Genomic DNA, 15,807 nt, shown 5'->3' on the forward strand with positions numbered 1-15,807 from the left:
CGTTCTCCCCACCCAGCCAGCGTGCAATTGGACTCCGGGATAATACATTTATATTTAACATTTTATCCCGTTTTAATTACAGTAGGCTACTATTCCCACTACATACGCAGTAAGACATTTTTTCTAATTATTTGCTTATTCCTAATTATTTTTGTAGGCTTAGGCCTACTGAAAACATATTTTGCTGTTCTTTTATTTATTCTATTCACAAAAATTCTCAGTGTAAATGGAAATATAGATTAGTATTGGGGCAGTAACACTTTGAGCTATGTTAACTACACATCTTCCGAGTTTTTATTCATCATAAGCACGATCTTGGTAAACCCAAGCCCGAAGTCCTGAAATTTTAATCCGGGGTTCAATTGATGCAGGTAATATTAGCAAGCAATCAATGTTATTCACTACTGAACGGTCAGCGCAAAACCCATATAAAATCAACTGATCCAAAAACTGATTCTCACTTTACCGTAGTGTTTGACTGACAGGGTTCAGTCCTTTGAAGTGTTTACTCAACCCTTGTAGAATAAGTTATAAAAAATACCATTCTGGTTAAGGCAGCCATATTAATTCAAGCAATGGCCAGTGTTGTGTTTGTGTTATAGAGCAAACAAATAAGTCAGTTTAACGTTTCATTTATTTATTTTAAATCAGAGCCAAGTAGTTTCACTGAGAGCATACCATATCATACAAAACAAAACTCGAAAATACTTACCTAGGTTGTTCCCATTTCAATTGAAATAAAATCTGGTGAATATAGAAATACCGGCCCATTCTAGTGAATACCAACGAAAAAAAACTCCCCTTTCCACAACTTTGTCCCAATTGTCTTTGTAAGCACAGTGACATCAATGCAGAAAACCGATACGGATGAGCCAGAAAAAACAACTTAAAATTGGCATTTGTTGATGGGGAAGTCCATTCTCAAAACTTTCACATCGACTTTGCATTTAAAGGTGGCTTAAAACAATTAAAAAGCAGTTGAAAACCATGACCATTTACAGGGCTTTTTCGTAAAGCTGATTCAACTTTAGTCAAAGTTTACATTTTTTATTGTGCAGCATTGTCCCACCAGCCACCAAAACACAATTAAAAGTGGGTCAACATCACAATGTCGGGGCCGGTTGTTCACCCCATCAGGCCAGCAGTTCAGTCCACTTACATACTAACAGGATAAAAGAAAATCCGCAAATAGATTCCAAGCTCTGGGAAGGGTGGGGAGTGCCGGCATTCCATTGTTAACACACACACACACACACACACACACACACACACACACACACACACACACACACACACACACACACACACACACACACACACACACACACACACACACACACACACACACACACACACACTTCTGTGATTATATTTTAGGACAAGAGTCTCAGAAGAGTTTGCAGGCTCAGGATCTCCATCTGGCTCAGGACCGGCTGTGTGAGGCGATGGCACACAATGACACGTGCGGTTCCTCAACAAGTAAAATTCATTTTAACAGGCGTCGGGGTGGGGGGGAAACCACAAACATTCAGGGGTATGCGATGGAGTGAACCCATGATGAGTAGGAGATGAGGTGGGGTGTGTTGGGGGGGGGATATGGGGTTTAAGGTTCAAGCACTCAGGCTGCTCTCTATTTGGGGGAAGTTGATGAGGTGATCCGGCTTCTTCCCACATGAATGGTGCTCCCACATCTGCAGGTAGAGCTTCTCCAGGTCTGTGGTGTACTGCTTGGTGTTGAACAGGGGGCTGCAGATTCGCTGCTTCCACACACAAGCCCGGATCATCTTCAGGCTGCAGGGAACGCATGGGACAAGGGACAATGGAGTTGAATGCAAATGTTTGGCCACACCTCATTATCTTTGCATCGTTTTTCAACCACTAGTTGGCAACCATTTCGGAACCAAAAACACATACAAATAGTCATCGTTAATTTAACAACCCTAGAGTAGTTATTGAGGCCAAAATGTCTGCATCATCACCAAAAACATAATGTGACCAAGCTAAGCTCTTACTATTCCATGTCTGATCCAAGTTTCACTGCGACATCCTCATACTCCTGGCGGCTGGGAGCGATGAGCTCGGGACAGCCGAGACACTTGAGCTGGGAGGCAGCGACACGCGATGCAAGGGTCTCTCCTAAACCAAGAACATGAAAACAACTCATTAGCTGGTCATAAAAGTTTGGTAGCCCATGTCCTTAAAAAGGTGCTTTAAGATTTAAGAGATAGCATTCTGTGCATTGAGTGTTTTGGATATACAACTCTTATCTTTAAGAATTGACTAAACATTCGCCATTATTTTGTGAAATCCGCTGTGATGTTTTGAGTTGACTGCTCCTGCCTCTGTACTAGCCAATTCAGATTTTAGATGGCTCCCGGCTAATTTCTGACACAGGAAACGATTCCTCTTACGGGTTTGGGGAAACTATCTTGCCTGTCAATCACAAGTGAGTGAATGCAATACTTTAGTTTACAATGGCAGATAAATATAGGGAGGGAGGGGAAATAGTTTTTTGCTGGTTGAGTTTCATAATCTTGCTCCGTCCTGCGCCCTTGCTTAACCGCTTGAAATATATAAATTCTAACCTCTTCAGTTCTCATGCTTTAAACTGCCGTTATGAGTGACCCGGTGCTCTTACCCGGCATGGTAACCATGGGAGTCCCAGCCCAGAGGACGTCCATGCCCGTCGTGTGGCCGTTGCACAGGGGGGTGTCCAGGCACACGTCCGCCAGTTGCCCCCTCCTGACGTGTTCCTCCTTGGGGGCCACCGGGGAGAAGATGATGCGGGAGGCGGGCAGGCCCATGTTCAGGGCGTACTGCTGGATGTTGGGCTCGCCCACGGCTGGGAAGCGGAGCAGCCACAGCACACTGTTGGGCACCCGCTTCAAGATCTAAAAAAAAAAAAAAATAGAGAAAGGGACAGAAAAACACAATTGAGTAAGAATGAATCAAGGGCAACAACATCCAGGCTGCCCTAAAACGAGGGCATGAACCGTGCCCATCCTATCGGGAGGCGGGACCAACGCGCCGCAGTCCTTACATTGGCCCACATCTGCAGGGTGGGTGGGTCGATTTTGTAGAGCTGGTTGAAGTTGCAGTAGACGATGGAGTCCTCGGGGAGGCCGTACTGGGAGCGGGTCGTCACCACGATGGTGCGGGGTACCTCCTCTCCGGTGGCGGCTTTGTTGTTGATCTAAACAGGACACACATCACATGGTGCTTCAGAGGCATGCTTACGCTTTCACAGCCATGGGCCGCGGGCAACTGGTGTCTTCTAGGGGCGCAACGGTGAGGTCAGAGTTTGGTTTGTTTTTTGTGTTCACACAGCCACGGTCCGGTCACGCGGGCGCAACGAACCGTGCGCGAGATCAACGTGTGGTTTTGACGGGAACCGTTGCACCCCTAGGATTTTCAGGTATCCGTTGCTTTGAGAGCGCCCTTCGATTTTGACCAGGAAAGTATGAATCCAGTAACCACCAACCCACACCACCAATCATCCCACCAGATGCAGAGTTCTGGTTATGTCTGATCAACACCTCATACCTGGTTGGCCAAAGTTCCAGACTTTACAAGGCGGTTGGCTGAAATTATCTGGAAAAGCAGCATAGTTCATTCAAGGGCTGCTCTTGGCCATGTCGATGGATTACTGGCAGTTTTAGAGCCTTTTTCTTTCTTCTAGTTTGATCAAATTGAAGTAAATTGGGTTACATTGTAAAAAATGTCTGACTCTGATTGGGCCCTACATGGAAAGTCAATGCCTTGCAGTTCTCTGCCGGTTTTGCTCACCTGTGTGGTGGCCAGGCCATTGCTGACGGTATAGCCATTGATGGTGACCTGGATCTGGCCCTGGTTGATCATGTTGATGATGGCCTCCGCGGCTGTGTTCATGGGGATGACTGGCATGGACAGAGCTCCGTTGGCGTCAGGAACCGTCTCCTGGTTGATGTCACACTTCATCTGGCAAAAAGTAAATTGGGAAGAACACAAAATGGAATTATTACGAAGAATAATAAGAAAATAAGTCATTGAAATAATTATATACGCGCGTGTTCTTACAGTCAACGTAAAGTGGTATGATTAAGTATATGGCCCATTGAACTGCACTTACCTTCACAACCTTTACGTCCGGCAGACTGTCCAAGAAGGCCTTCAGATCAATGCCGTTCAGCACAATGCGATTGTCAAAGATGTGTCCATTGGACTTGAAGTCAATCACTGCCTTTTTCTGTTGGGACAAGACCAAAACGTTGGATCCATGTTTGAATGTTTAATACTGCCTTTTGTCACTTTTAAAGACTATAATTCAAACTGAAAAAAAACTAAACGGTAGAAGCAACAAACCTTAAGGTGAGGGAACATGTTGGCATGGTCTCCAATGAAGAAAGTGTGGGGCATGTAGGCCAGCTTCTCAGAGTACTGGTCGGCTACTTCCGCAGGGGACGTCTCCTTGTCTGTGATGATGTAATCCATGAAGGGAGCCCCACTGGTTCCCGGGTACCCTAGCCACATGGTCTGATGGGGGAAGAACATCCACATTAATTGGGCTGACCCACAGCTTTGTACCGCCACAATACACCAGCAGTGGGTTATTTGTGTTCCTTGGTTTCCCCACATATGACTGAATCCACAGTCGAACAGCCCGACAGAAACTCGAGGCCTTGAACCGACCTGGATGGGAGCGGGCCGCAGGGCGAAGAGCTCGTTGCGGGCGCCCTTTGTGTATCCGTTCATGTTGACCAGGATGTGGATCCCGTCTTGGTGGATTCGGTCTGCTGCCTTACCATTGCAGGGGATCTGTTTGAGGGCAAAAACCCATGAGCATAAGATGGCTAAACCCGCAGTATGAATCAAGACGATAAGAATCCCAGGATGATCATTAAAATGGGGGGGGGACGCGTACCTGTGAGAGGTCTGTGAAGTGGTTGGCTTCAGCTATTACTTTCACACGGAAGTTGGTGCTGTCATCTGGACTGAGGGCGTAGCAGAACACCTTGAGAATCCAAGTTAAATAAAGGAAGTTTAGTCACGCCCATCAATCACAGTGCAAAGGCGACATTGATAGTTTTAATAGTCTCAAGAAGTAGACCGGAATTCATTCTGAAAAGGCCTTCACCTCAAACTTGTCGGAAATATGCATGCCAGGAATGGACTGCATCAGGTGGGATGTGGGGTGGTTGCCAAAGTCGGAGCTGACATAGCCAATACGCAGACGACCTCCACTGGCCTTCAGGTCCTTGGGATGCTCAAAGGCCGGCTTGTGAAGAGCATTAATCTGTTGAAGGAAACGTTGGTATGAGCATACAGTGGCACCAGGAGAGCCGTTCCTAAGCAGCGGGAGCAGTAGTATCCTGACTGGCATGTCTGTGTTACAGCAATGCAAAACACTGGATAAAAGTATTCACAAAACCATGTCCACAATTGTCAGAACGTACACCCCATAACCCTGCACACACCCGTTCCCCCGTCATTTTCCCAGGAAAAACACAGCATACCAATCTTAACAGGCACTACGCTACTCTTACCTAGCACATGACCCCTGCAGACAGCCCCAGCCATTACCAGTAACCTTGCAAGCCAACGGAGTAGGATATAAAATGTACTTGCTTTTATCAGGGCGTGTACCTTGTCCAAACAAAGGTTGCCATGGCGCTCGGCTATGGCCTTGCGGAAGCCGTGGGAGAGCGGGTACAGCATGCTGTGGTGCGGGTGCACCGAGGGCAGCCGGTTCTTGTCCAGCTGGTCGGCCACGATGCTCACCAGCTTTTTCATGCGCTCGTCGTAGTCTGTCCAGTCACAGACGATCTGGGAGGAGGAGACCGCATTAGAAACACGCCACACACGGTCGACAGACCGAGCCGGGCCCAAGAAGCGGGGGGGGCGATGAGTACCTGGAGGCAGTGGGCCAGGTTGCAGTAGGCGTCGGGGAAGTCTGGCTTGAGTTTCAAAGCTGTGCGGTAGGAAGCAATGGCCTCTGGAATGTTGCCCGAATCCTAAAAAAAAAAAAAAGGAGATTGCCATGTGAACATAACGATACAATTACTCTTTTACCGTTATGTGTCAAGACTGAAACGTTAGTTCCAGGTATTACGCCTACCTTGTGAATGGAAGCCAGGTTACTGTGCGCATCGGCGAAGGCGGGGTTGATCTGAATGGCCCGGGTGTAGCACTGCAGGGCTCCCTGGACGTCCTGCATCTCCTTCAGCGTGTTGCCCATGTTGGAGTAGGCGTCAGCAAACGTGGGGCTGATCCTAAATGGGGGGACAAATACGTAATGTTAAAAAAATACTAATCTTAACACAGCCACAGGATCAGATGCTTGTTTGTTGGCCGGCCCGAGTCGCTCACCTGATGGCCTCCTTGTAGTGCATGAGGGCCTCCTGCAGCTTGCCTTGCTGCTGAAGGACACTGGCCAGGTTGGAGTGAGCCGCAGCAAACTCAGGGAAGACCTGTTGGCAAAAAACAAAGCCAATGTGTGAACACATGGAATAACGTATTTTAGGGTTAGGTTCATGGGAGTCCTTGCGGCCCTCACCTCAAGGGCTTTTCTGTAGAGCTGGACGGCCTCTTCGATGTTGCCCTGCTCCCGCTTGATATTGGCCAGGTTGTTGAGAGAGTCAGCATGGGTGGGGCACAGACGCAACGCCGTGTTGTAGCAGTCTTCCGCCTCAGCTACCTGGAGAAAACATAGAAGGTTCAAATCAGGAAAGGCAGGGATGCCCCGAAACCTGGGTCTGTAAGCGAGAAGGATTAAAAAAGGTCTGAGATGTTGAGTAATGCGTCTTTTCTATATTTGGAGAAAGTCTTTTTTCAGACAGGCAATTACCCCAAAACTATATTTGGCTGGATTTCTTACATTGCCCTTCTCCTTCAAGGCATTGGCTAGGTTACAGTAGGCGTCAGGGAAGTGGGGCTGCAGTTCAATGGCGCGCCTGTAGGTGTCAATGGCCAGATCGATAAGGCCCTGCTCATAGTAGACGCAGGCCAGGTTTCCGTGGACCACAGCATGGTTGGGGCTTAGACTCAGGGCCCGCAAGTAGCCGGCGACCGCTCTGAAAATGGACAAATACAAGCAATGATGAACAGGTTTTGTAGTTACAGCTCAAAGGAAGAAATAATGTCAGCAGAACTCTTAACCGTAGGAATCAAGATGAATCCAAAAAAAAAAAAAAAGGATTATGGCAAAATGAATAAGGCCATGGCAAAACATCCTAAACTAATAGTGTACAGGAAAATTACATCTGATAAGTACCCTTCTTTCTGATCGTAGTACTAGTAACCCATTTTCCCCACAGTATTCTTGACAAAACCCTTGAAAAATAGAATCTAGAGTCTATCTTGGTTTAGAAAAACAGCTTCATATGTCAGGCCTCGACATTAACGGTTGCCCGCTTGCCCGGGGCAACTAAAAGTAATATTTGGGCAAGTTGAGATCGATTTCTGGTTGCCCGAACGGGCAAGTGGATGTTAATACAAAGGCTATTTATTCAAGTGTTTTTATAAACTGCAGAACAACCTTTTGTTCCGCAAAATCACACAAAATAGAGGTATTTGCAATTGATCAGCGCTCTCGGAAAGAGCTCTTCTCTCGGAAAGCAAGTTAACAGAGTAATCAGACACGCATCGCTTCAGCGCGAATATAGCCCCGCCTTCTGTCACTCACTCGCAGTGCGGTCTCTGGCAGTGATTCGAAGTTGTTAGCTAAAGGTTTTTTCACGAAATTGGACCCTCACAAACTATATATTACATGAAAGCTGAGCCTCCACTTATTCCAACAGTCCAAACCATATCATTCTGTGACTAAAACTCGCAAATAACAATTTAAGATTGAATGATTAAGATGAAGGTTTCTTAGGAAATCTTCCACTTATGCTGTGTTCCATGGCTTTATTCACTTTAACCAAGTATCATCCCCACTGAATATTTCACTTGCACAACAATCTTTCTTTTGGCACAAAGATGACATTATCGCCCTTGCAGTTGTGGAGATATGCTATTTACTTTGGGTATGTTCTTTCCTGAAAAAAACTTTTCCCCTCATATCGAAAATGGTATAGAATATCGATATTTTTCCAGGTATAGTGTCGAAGTTAGAAAATCCAGTATCGTGACTGACAACAATACTAGAAACGCGATTTGTGATTATTCAGTTAGAGCTACAAGAAACGTGAAAGTTAAAAAATACTTTGCTACTACCTCTGACATTTAGTTATGTACATTTGCATGTACATTTGCATAAAATCATGCAGGTCTACATATAAATTGGCTTATAGCTTTAATAGGTTGCAACGGTGGACTGAAATCACTTCATGACACGATGTGACCGCTCAATAAATAAGTAAACAAAGAAGTTTGTTATTTTTTAAACACATGTGTGGAAGCTAACATTCAGCTTCAGTCTGAGCTAGGATGAGTTTTCTGAGCCCCCCCAAGACCAGGCCGGGTGCCTGGCAAAAAGAGGCCCGTTCACGATTCTGATTATAATTTGGGCAAGTGAACATCATTCGGGCAAGTTGAACCTGACCTGTACTTGCCCGATGGGCAAGTGCTTTTGAAACCTTAGTGTCAACCCCTGTATGTAGACGAGCGATGGGTTAATGAAGGCGTAGTCTGACGCCGGGACTGGTGATCAAGGTGTGCAACGTTGATGACGCATTTTTCTAAATATAAATGGGCGTGGCAAGGATGGTGTCACTGGTTAATGTAATTACAATGTCGTCTTACAGCTTTACATTACAAATGTCACACCTACCTGTCGAAGATGCGAGCCTCTTTTAAAACGTTGCCTAGATTTATGTAAGCATCGAGGAAATTTGGATCCAGGGTCACAGCCTACAGAGACACAGGTCCAAGGTCATTAAAATCAAATGGATAGAGAAGAATACATCAATGAAATATTTTTAAAGGGGACATATTATACCACCAGGTGTGAGTGTGATTAGCCTTACAAGCCGTTTCGAAAATCTGCCCCATATGACATCACTAGTGGGCGTGTCCGACTAGATCTGTGCTGGATAGATCAGTCTATCAGCCTACCCAGTGGACTGAAGTAAACGTTGCTCATCTATCCAGCACAGATCTAGGTGGACACGTCCACTAGTGATGTCATATGGGGCCGATTTTCGAAACGGCCTTTAAGGCTAACCACACTGGTATAATATGTCCCCTTTAATAATAAAAATGGGGACGTTATAAATGTGAACACTGACCTTTTCAAAGTGGTGTATGGCCAGCCAGATCTCGCCCTGGGCATTAAACACACAGCCCAGGTTGCTCCAAGCCACAGCAAAGTTGGGCTGAGTCTCAATAGCTTTCAGGTAACAAGCCTTGAGAGGGTTTACAATAGATGGAGGAACAGATTGAGAGAGAGAGATGTGTCAGAGACGAGAGGTAAAGGGAGAAGAGGACGAAAAGAAAGGCCAGAAAGCAGAATTAGACACCACTCTCCGAATAAGCAAAAAGCGAGTCTGCAGCATGGGCTTGCGTGCGCTTGTGTCTGCCGCGCTAAGCTGCATTGCTTATTCCTACGCTGCGCTGATCCAACCACAACCCACCCACAGGTCCTCATCCAACAGTTATGTCCTCTGGCATGAATAGAGGGAACAAATACATAATCGGCTCAAGAATGTAGCCAAATTGTAATTATTATGCATTCACTTTTCTTTAAGAATTTTCTCACAACCTTGGATCAAGAACACTGTGGGCAGATGAAGGTCCCTGTAATGCATGCGCACAAATCCACGCAGGCGCGGAGGTGTGGCGTCCATCTCCCTCATTCTGCTAGTTGCGCGACCCCGCAGGGGTACATTTCGCTCGCTGCGCTTGCTGTCTGGCCAGTAGAGACGGCTGCAGGCCCAGAGGCCCTGGCTGATCCCAACAGCACCGAGCTGGCACACACTTAGCACCCACCTCATGACAGTAGATAGGCAGGGAGAACACGGCTTCTGTGGTCTCCCCTTTTTGCACCATATTGGACGGGGCAAGTGTGATCACGGCCACAAGTCAAGCGTGATCTTGGTAACGAATCAATTTTGCGCAACAAACAGCTGCTGGGGCCATGGTGATTGGTTAATTGTTAAGTGAGAACCAGGGGAAAGTCAATTGTATCTCGTCTGAGGTGGGAGGATGCTGAGGTGCAAGCTGGCTGAGGGCTGGGCAAGGTCCGCAACAGACAGGCTGAGAAAAGTTCGCTGGGGGGAGGGGGGCATGGGTTCGCTTGCTTGCGCATGGTTCCTTTTGGTTCGCTTGGGGGAAGTAATCGCTGCGCTGCCCGTGCGCTACTGCAGACTCACAGCGCGTTACGTGTATGATCATCAGAACGCTGCAACCCCGAATAAAGGAAAAACAAATCAAAATAGGAAAAATAAACAACATGTGTTAGAGGATTCTTACTTTCTTTTTTTACAGGTCAATCAAGTGTCTGGTTTACTAGAGAGCTGAGAACAAATCTTGGAAAAAAGGATTTTGTAGCGTACTTTCAATTTGGTTACTTTTGTTTTTTTTGTTTGTCTTTTTGTGGAAGCCACAAGACAAGAGGATCATGGTAGTGAGAAGGTGGTTTTGTTTTTGTTCTTTTGTCTTTAGCTGGCAGTTACAAACCCGTTACCATATGTTTGGACTTTGTCAGAGTGGTGGCCGCAGCTGACTGGAGAGGAGGACTGATGCTGCCCTAGTGTTCCTTTCCGGCAGGCACCTACGCAGGAATAGAGCCACCCACCTGAAACCTTCTAAATAACAATATCAGTTGTGGAAGAAACCAAAAGAGACAAAGATCAGAACACAAGATCATTAGTATAAAGTTTGTATAAAAAAAAATAAAAAAAAGATTTTTTTTGTGTTCATGTCGAAACAAAAACGAATCAGTTGAACTTCGGAAAATGTACTTAAAACTTTCATCCATGCAATGAATGGTTTTCACACAAAAGAATGCCTGAACAAAAAAGGTAAAAGGGAGGGAAGAAAGGCTTTGACGTCTTGTGATTATGAATTGTTTTGTAGTTTTAAACCAGTTAAACAAAGTTTAGAAAAGGCGGAAGGGTTGCTGGCTTGATCTTCCCCAAATGAACTGATCACATTTCCTTGGGCATCATATCATTGCATATTCAAAATGAAAAAATATATTTTTCCTGTCCTGCTTTCTTGACTCCTGGCCAATGAGATTGTTGTGGGGGGGAAAAGAAGCCTGCGGTTTAATCATTTGTATCTAGATGCCTCCACAGCTCTGAAATGAAGAGGTCATTGCTGTTGCTCGGCACGGTTTCATGGTCCACTCTCTAACGCAGCATCTGACGCAGGTGGTGGAATGCACATAGTGAGCTGTCTGCCTGGCGCAGTGCCGGCCACTCCCCAGCCTCTGGAACAGACTGCCCTTAAAGAAGGTCAACCCACCCCCATATACCCCTACCCACCGCCCCGGGGTGGTTGGTTAGATACAGAGCAGGGGCCTGTGGTGATTACAACCCACCCTTGATTGAGGCTATAGTGAGAGCAGCGGGAGGGCCTCGACAGAGCCATGACGGGGCATCACTTAGGGCCAGGAAGACAGCTCATGAGCGCGCACACTCCACCGAACCTTAGCGTGCGCGCGGGGGGGCGGGGCGACAGAGCAGGGGGAGCTTGAGTCTCCCTGGAGCTTCTCCCTACTCCTGAACCCCCCTCTAGCACCAGATAAGATGGCCTTCAACCAGAGCGACGACTCCACATCTTAGAGCTTGACCCAGACTAAGGATTGTGAGAAAGTACTAGACAAACAAAAAAAAAAGTTAAAGCAAAGAGGTTACGTTTTGTGCCGAGACAGCCGGCGTTCTATTTGGGCTTAAGTGGATGATAATGGAGTACATCTTTATGTTTAGAGACCATCTTATCTGTTGGATTGCATAGATGAACTAACGTCAGTTCATTTATTCCTTGAAGACCGAGCCAGCGATTTTCCTCCACGGTTTGCTTTACTTAGCAGAGAGAACTTTGATTCAAAAAATATAACTCGATGTAAAACACTCATTGAATTTGAAATCTAGCCTTTCTTCCTGAAAGGGGTGGGACGGACCAAGTAAAAAAGGTCAGGGGACAACAAAGGGAATTTGAGACTATGGCAGCCAGTGGTGGAGGCGGAGACAAAGGCAATGTGCCATTAGTTATACTCTACATCTAAAGAACAACGTAGGTCATCTGAGAAGAACAGAGACAAAAAGGTATGACTTGTTGAGTGACTAGATTAATCAAATATTTATCTCAATCCTTTAAGTCTCCTTAATGTTCCTATCGGCTATGTGTGGGAGGTTTAACCTGCTATGTAAGGGGAAAGCTACAGTTTGAGGTATTTAAGGTGGAGTTGGGAGGCCGTAGCTGAGCCTGGGTGAGGTCATGGTAGGGGCTTGGCATGGGACTTAGAAATGGGGGAGAAAAAAAAATGAGGCTGCGATAAAAATAAATAAATAAATCTATATTGCTAAAAATAAAATACAAAAAAAATGAAAGAATACAAAACGGCTTTGCGAGTGTCACCCCGGACGACATACCTTGGCCTCTTCCAACCGCCCGAGGGCTTTGAGCAGGTTGCCCAAGTCACTACGGACACAATAAAGATCCTGCAGGAGGAAACAAACATATGTAAATACATCACAGCTGAACATAATATAACATCAACGATCTCCAGGAAGACAGACACACACAGTGTGTGTGGTGTGTGTGCGTGCGCATCCCTTACCGGGTTATACTGCAAGGCGGACACGTAAGCCTGCACCGCTCCCTCCATGTCCCCCGCCGCCACCAGCGCCGCCGCCAGGTTGATGTATCCATCGATGAAGTCCGGCTTCAGTCTCAGGGCGTGGCGATAGTGCTCGATGGCCTCCTGCAGTTGTCCACGCTCCTTGTAAACATTGCCCAGGTTTGAGTAGGCCTCGGCCAGCATTGGGTTCTGCTTGATTGCCAAGGTACTGAAGTGAGCAGACCTGAGGGGGGGGGAAATTGATTGTCGGTTGGTCCTGACCACAACCCATTGGAACACAATATATTCAAAGATAAATAGTTTCAATAGACTCTACCGTACATAATGACACACATACTGCTTTGATCAGGTCATCCCAATAGACTTGAACAGAACAAAATCAGCACCCATGAATCATTCATAACACCATTGCAAACCCATGTACAAGAATAAATTGAAAGCACCAAGTGTAAGCGGAAACCTGTAAAGAATGTGACTGAGGAACGTTTAGGAAAGTGAAAACCCGGGAAGACACTTCAAAAACATTTGACCAATATAGACAGAGGACTCGAAAAGCAAGCTCAGCAGCTGCGAGTGACACTCCAAAAGGACCAAGCTGCCTTGTAGTCAAAGTCACATCGGGCTAAGAGCCAGCACTGCTCCCGCCTCCCTTGGCTATGTGTAGGTTGAACCGATGCATCTCCCGCCCCCGCCACCTCACCTGTCCAGTCTACGGCATTGGAAGTGGATGGAGGACAGGAGCAACAGCACGCCTGTGTTGTCAGGCTCCTGCCTCCAGAGTTGCATGCAGTGGCGCTCTGCGGCCTCAAAGTCCCCTGACTGATACTCGCGGTGCGCCAACTCTGCCAGCCCTTGGAAGGAAAGAATATGTTTCGTTGGTTCTGGAGTACCAACCCGACCCAAGGAGGGGGGAAAATCACATGTTAGAGATGGAAGTAAATGGTCTGGACAAATTAAAATAAAGAATGACACTCAGATTTTCTAATGAAATGAACAATTTAAATGATTAAAGAAATGGCAGTAGAAGTAAAAATAATAAACAGATTATATATTGCTACAATTTGCACAAGTAGGGCTAAAGTTAAGGTCGGCTTACATGTAAGCTTACATGTAAGCTTACATGTAAGCAGAAAAAATATACTATTTTGGACTGATTAAATCCATTTGCCAAGTGAGCAAATGAACGATAAATGGCTAATGGATAATTGAAAATAAATGCCATTTAAGGATAAGAGGTGTCTGTCTGCAGCCTTTCCTAAAAGAGGACATGTCAAACCGCTCGTTTGCCACCACTCCAAAATGAATATGCAATGCCATTTTTAAGAGTTTGAGATGCGGGTCATCTATTTCACTGATGCGTGATGGCTTCTCTTTGCTGTGATTTTTCTTTAGCTTTTCACAATATTACATAATGTGCATTGTTGAGATACCGGCGATGCAATAAAACCACAATGTATGTGTTTTTGTATGCGCGTGTGTATGCGCGCGCGCGTGTGTGAATTTCCATCATCCTGTAAAGATGAAACCCAAGTAGTCTTCAGTCATCAATTACCTTAACATGCAAGTTGCCGCCATTATTGTTAAGAATGAGAACCCACAACCGTCAAGCAATCTTAACATATGCCAAGTCCCAGTCATATTAGTAATAACGTTAATTCACCTTCTCACAATAACCGGCTAATTAACCGTTTTATGTTGGGGTTGTTTGACATGCAATGATAGAATACTCATTAATTGACGCATACAAGCAATGGTGGAGACACTGCGGCCTTCATGGCGACGACCAGCAGCCTCACCAGCTCGCTATGAGATAGGATACAGCTAAAAGGAGGGAGCAGGTACCTGTGCTGTCCGCCACGTTCCCCACGGAGCTCGTCATCGCCTCGGTCTTCGAGTCCTCCGCCGTGGTGGTCTGGGTGAATTGTTTGAAGAAGGGCTTCGGAGAACCCTCGACCGTCTCGGAGGAACCTAGAACCATGAGGTTACCGAGGGAGCGCGCTAACCTTTAGATCACCGTACCCTGGAGAGAGTGAGCCGATCGGAGGACAACACGGCGATCTGCAGTGTCACTGCCGCACTATCTGTCGTAAATGTTGGTTAACCGGTGTATAGCGAGAACCATTACCTAAACAAGCTTTAAATTAATTCGGGTGTGTCTACTTAGTCGTATACATCGACTTAAAACGCGGAGATGCGTTTGAAGGAATTCTCTGCAATCTTCTTCACAACAATGAGGCTGCGTGAGATGTAAAATGGCGGAGGGGGTCGGGACTTGTTTTTCATATAGATCCACACACTATTGGGAAACGTTTGACACTATCGATACAGACAACAGGCAGTTCACCATTTATCGGTATCAGTAGATAGAATAGTTGTCATAATCATGCCTAATCATATTTACTTAGCATAAACATAAGAAAATAGGATACCTTGGATGCCGTTGGGCGCATTGATATATTGGTGCAGTGACGAATACATTGCGGCAAATCACTTTGACCGCCCTGCCCTGACCGCCGAGTGTTCTCGAGGTTTTTACACAATTATATTCACAGTTTAATTCTGCAGCATTTATTTAAATATTATTTCCTCCCCAATGTTTCGTAAGAAAAAAATATTCCTATTTTTAGTCGTGAAATAATAGTCTTTTTTATTCATTATATAGGCTATAGATACATTTGGGCATTTTATAGTAGGCTAAATGTATTGATGCTTAGGTCAAAGCTGTCGGAAAAATACTATACTATATACTACAATCGTGCGACGCTCACACTGATTATGCATAGGCCTACACTATATTTATATAAAATCAGGATAGATTGGAAAACAGAGAGCACCCCACGAAGCCTCGCCACATGTCCAACAGGTGGCAGTCTTAACAAACAGGGGAGCCTTTTCGACCTTAGACATCCATGGATGAGGCTGAACCTAGCGACTTGGAATTTAAAATATGTTATTACTGTCAAAAAATAAATCATTACATTTGTTTGTAATTTTTGTAGCTGTTGAATTCTCAGTTTCACTCAATCACTCTGCTGAGAGGGCAGTTTAATAGATGTCCTTATTTAGGCGTAGCACACCCTCAA

General features: G+C 45.7%; 1 protein-coding gene across 8 annotated transcripts; it reads right to left on the reverse strand.

Moving 5' to 3' along the window:
* Positions 1–616: 616 nt before the first annotated feature.
* On the reverse strand, positions 617–14,981 carry ogt.1 (O-linked N-acetylglucosamine (GlcNAc) transferase, tandem duplicate 1). Of its 8 annotated transcripts, none has more exons than XM_060062868.1 (22): positions 14,567–14,980; positions 13,425–13,605; positions 12,704–12,947; positions 12,516–12,584; positions 9,207–9,323; positions 8,750–8,829; positions 6,824–7,049; positions 6,533–6,673; positions 6,346–6,446; positions 6,095–6,248; positions 5,889–5,990; positions 5,623–5,802; positions 5,114–5,272; positions 4,901–4,990; positions 4,669–4,794; positions 4,342–4,512; positions 4,109–4,225; positions 3,787–3,957; positions 3,041–3,193; positions 2,639–2,891; positions 2,013–2,136; positions 617–1,791 (listed from the first exon to the last, which is right to left on the reverse strand). In XM_060062868.1, exons 1-22 carry the CDS (start codon positions 14,700–14,702, stop codon positions 1,611–1,613), a joined length of 3,276 nt encoding a protein of 1,091 aa, XP_059918851.1. In that variant the 5' UTR covers positions 14,703–14,980; the 3' UTR covers positions 617–1,610. The 8 variants fall into 8 exon arrangements, with proteins under 8 accessions (XP_059918851.1, XP_059918856.1, XP_059918854.1 ...); XM_060062873.1 differs by having other exon boundaries at positions 6,854–7,049; positions 13,425–13,575; positions 14,567–14,979; XM_060062871.1 differs by having other exon boundaries at positions 5,605–5,802; positions 13,425–13,575; positions 14,567–14,979.
* Between the last annotated feature and the right edge of the window lie 826 nt (positions 14,982–15,807).

Source organism: Gadus macrocephalus, chromosome 10 (genome assembly GCF_031168955.1).
Source record: "Gadus macrocephalus chromosome 10, ASM3116895v1".
In the NCBI taxonomy this organism is placed as follows: domain Eukaryota; kingdom Metazoa; phylum Chordata; class Actinopteri; order Gadiformes; family Gadidae; genus Gadus; species Gadus macrocephalus.

Bases quoted from the DNA above. Each gene is read 5' to 3' on its own strand.
- ogt.1 (XM_060062867.1), bottom strand. From the start codon at position 14,702: ATGGTTCTAGGTTCCTCCGAGACGGTCGAGGGTTCTCCGAAGCCCTTC. The intron at 8,830-9,206 runs GTCAGTGTTCAC...GTGTCTCTGTAG, and splicing joins CCATACACCACTTTGAAAAG to GCTGTGACCCTGGATCCAAA. The intron at 4,513-4,668 runs GTCGGTTCAAGG...TTCCCCCATCAG, and splicing joins TGCGGCCCGCTCCCATCCAG to ACCATGTGGCTAGGGTACCC.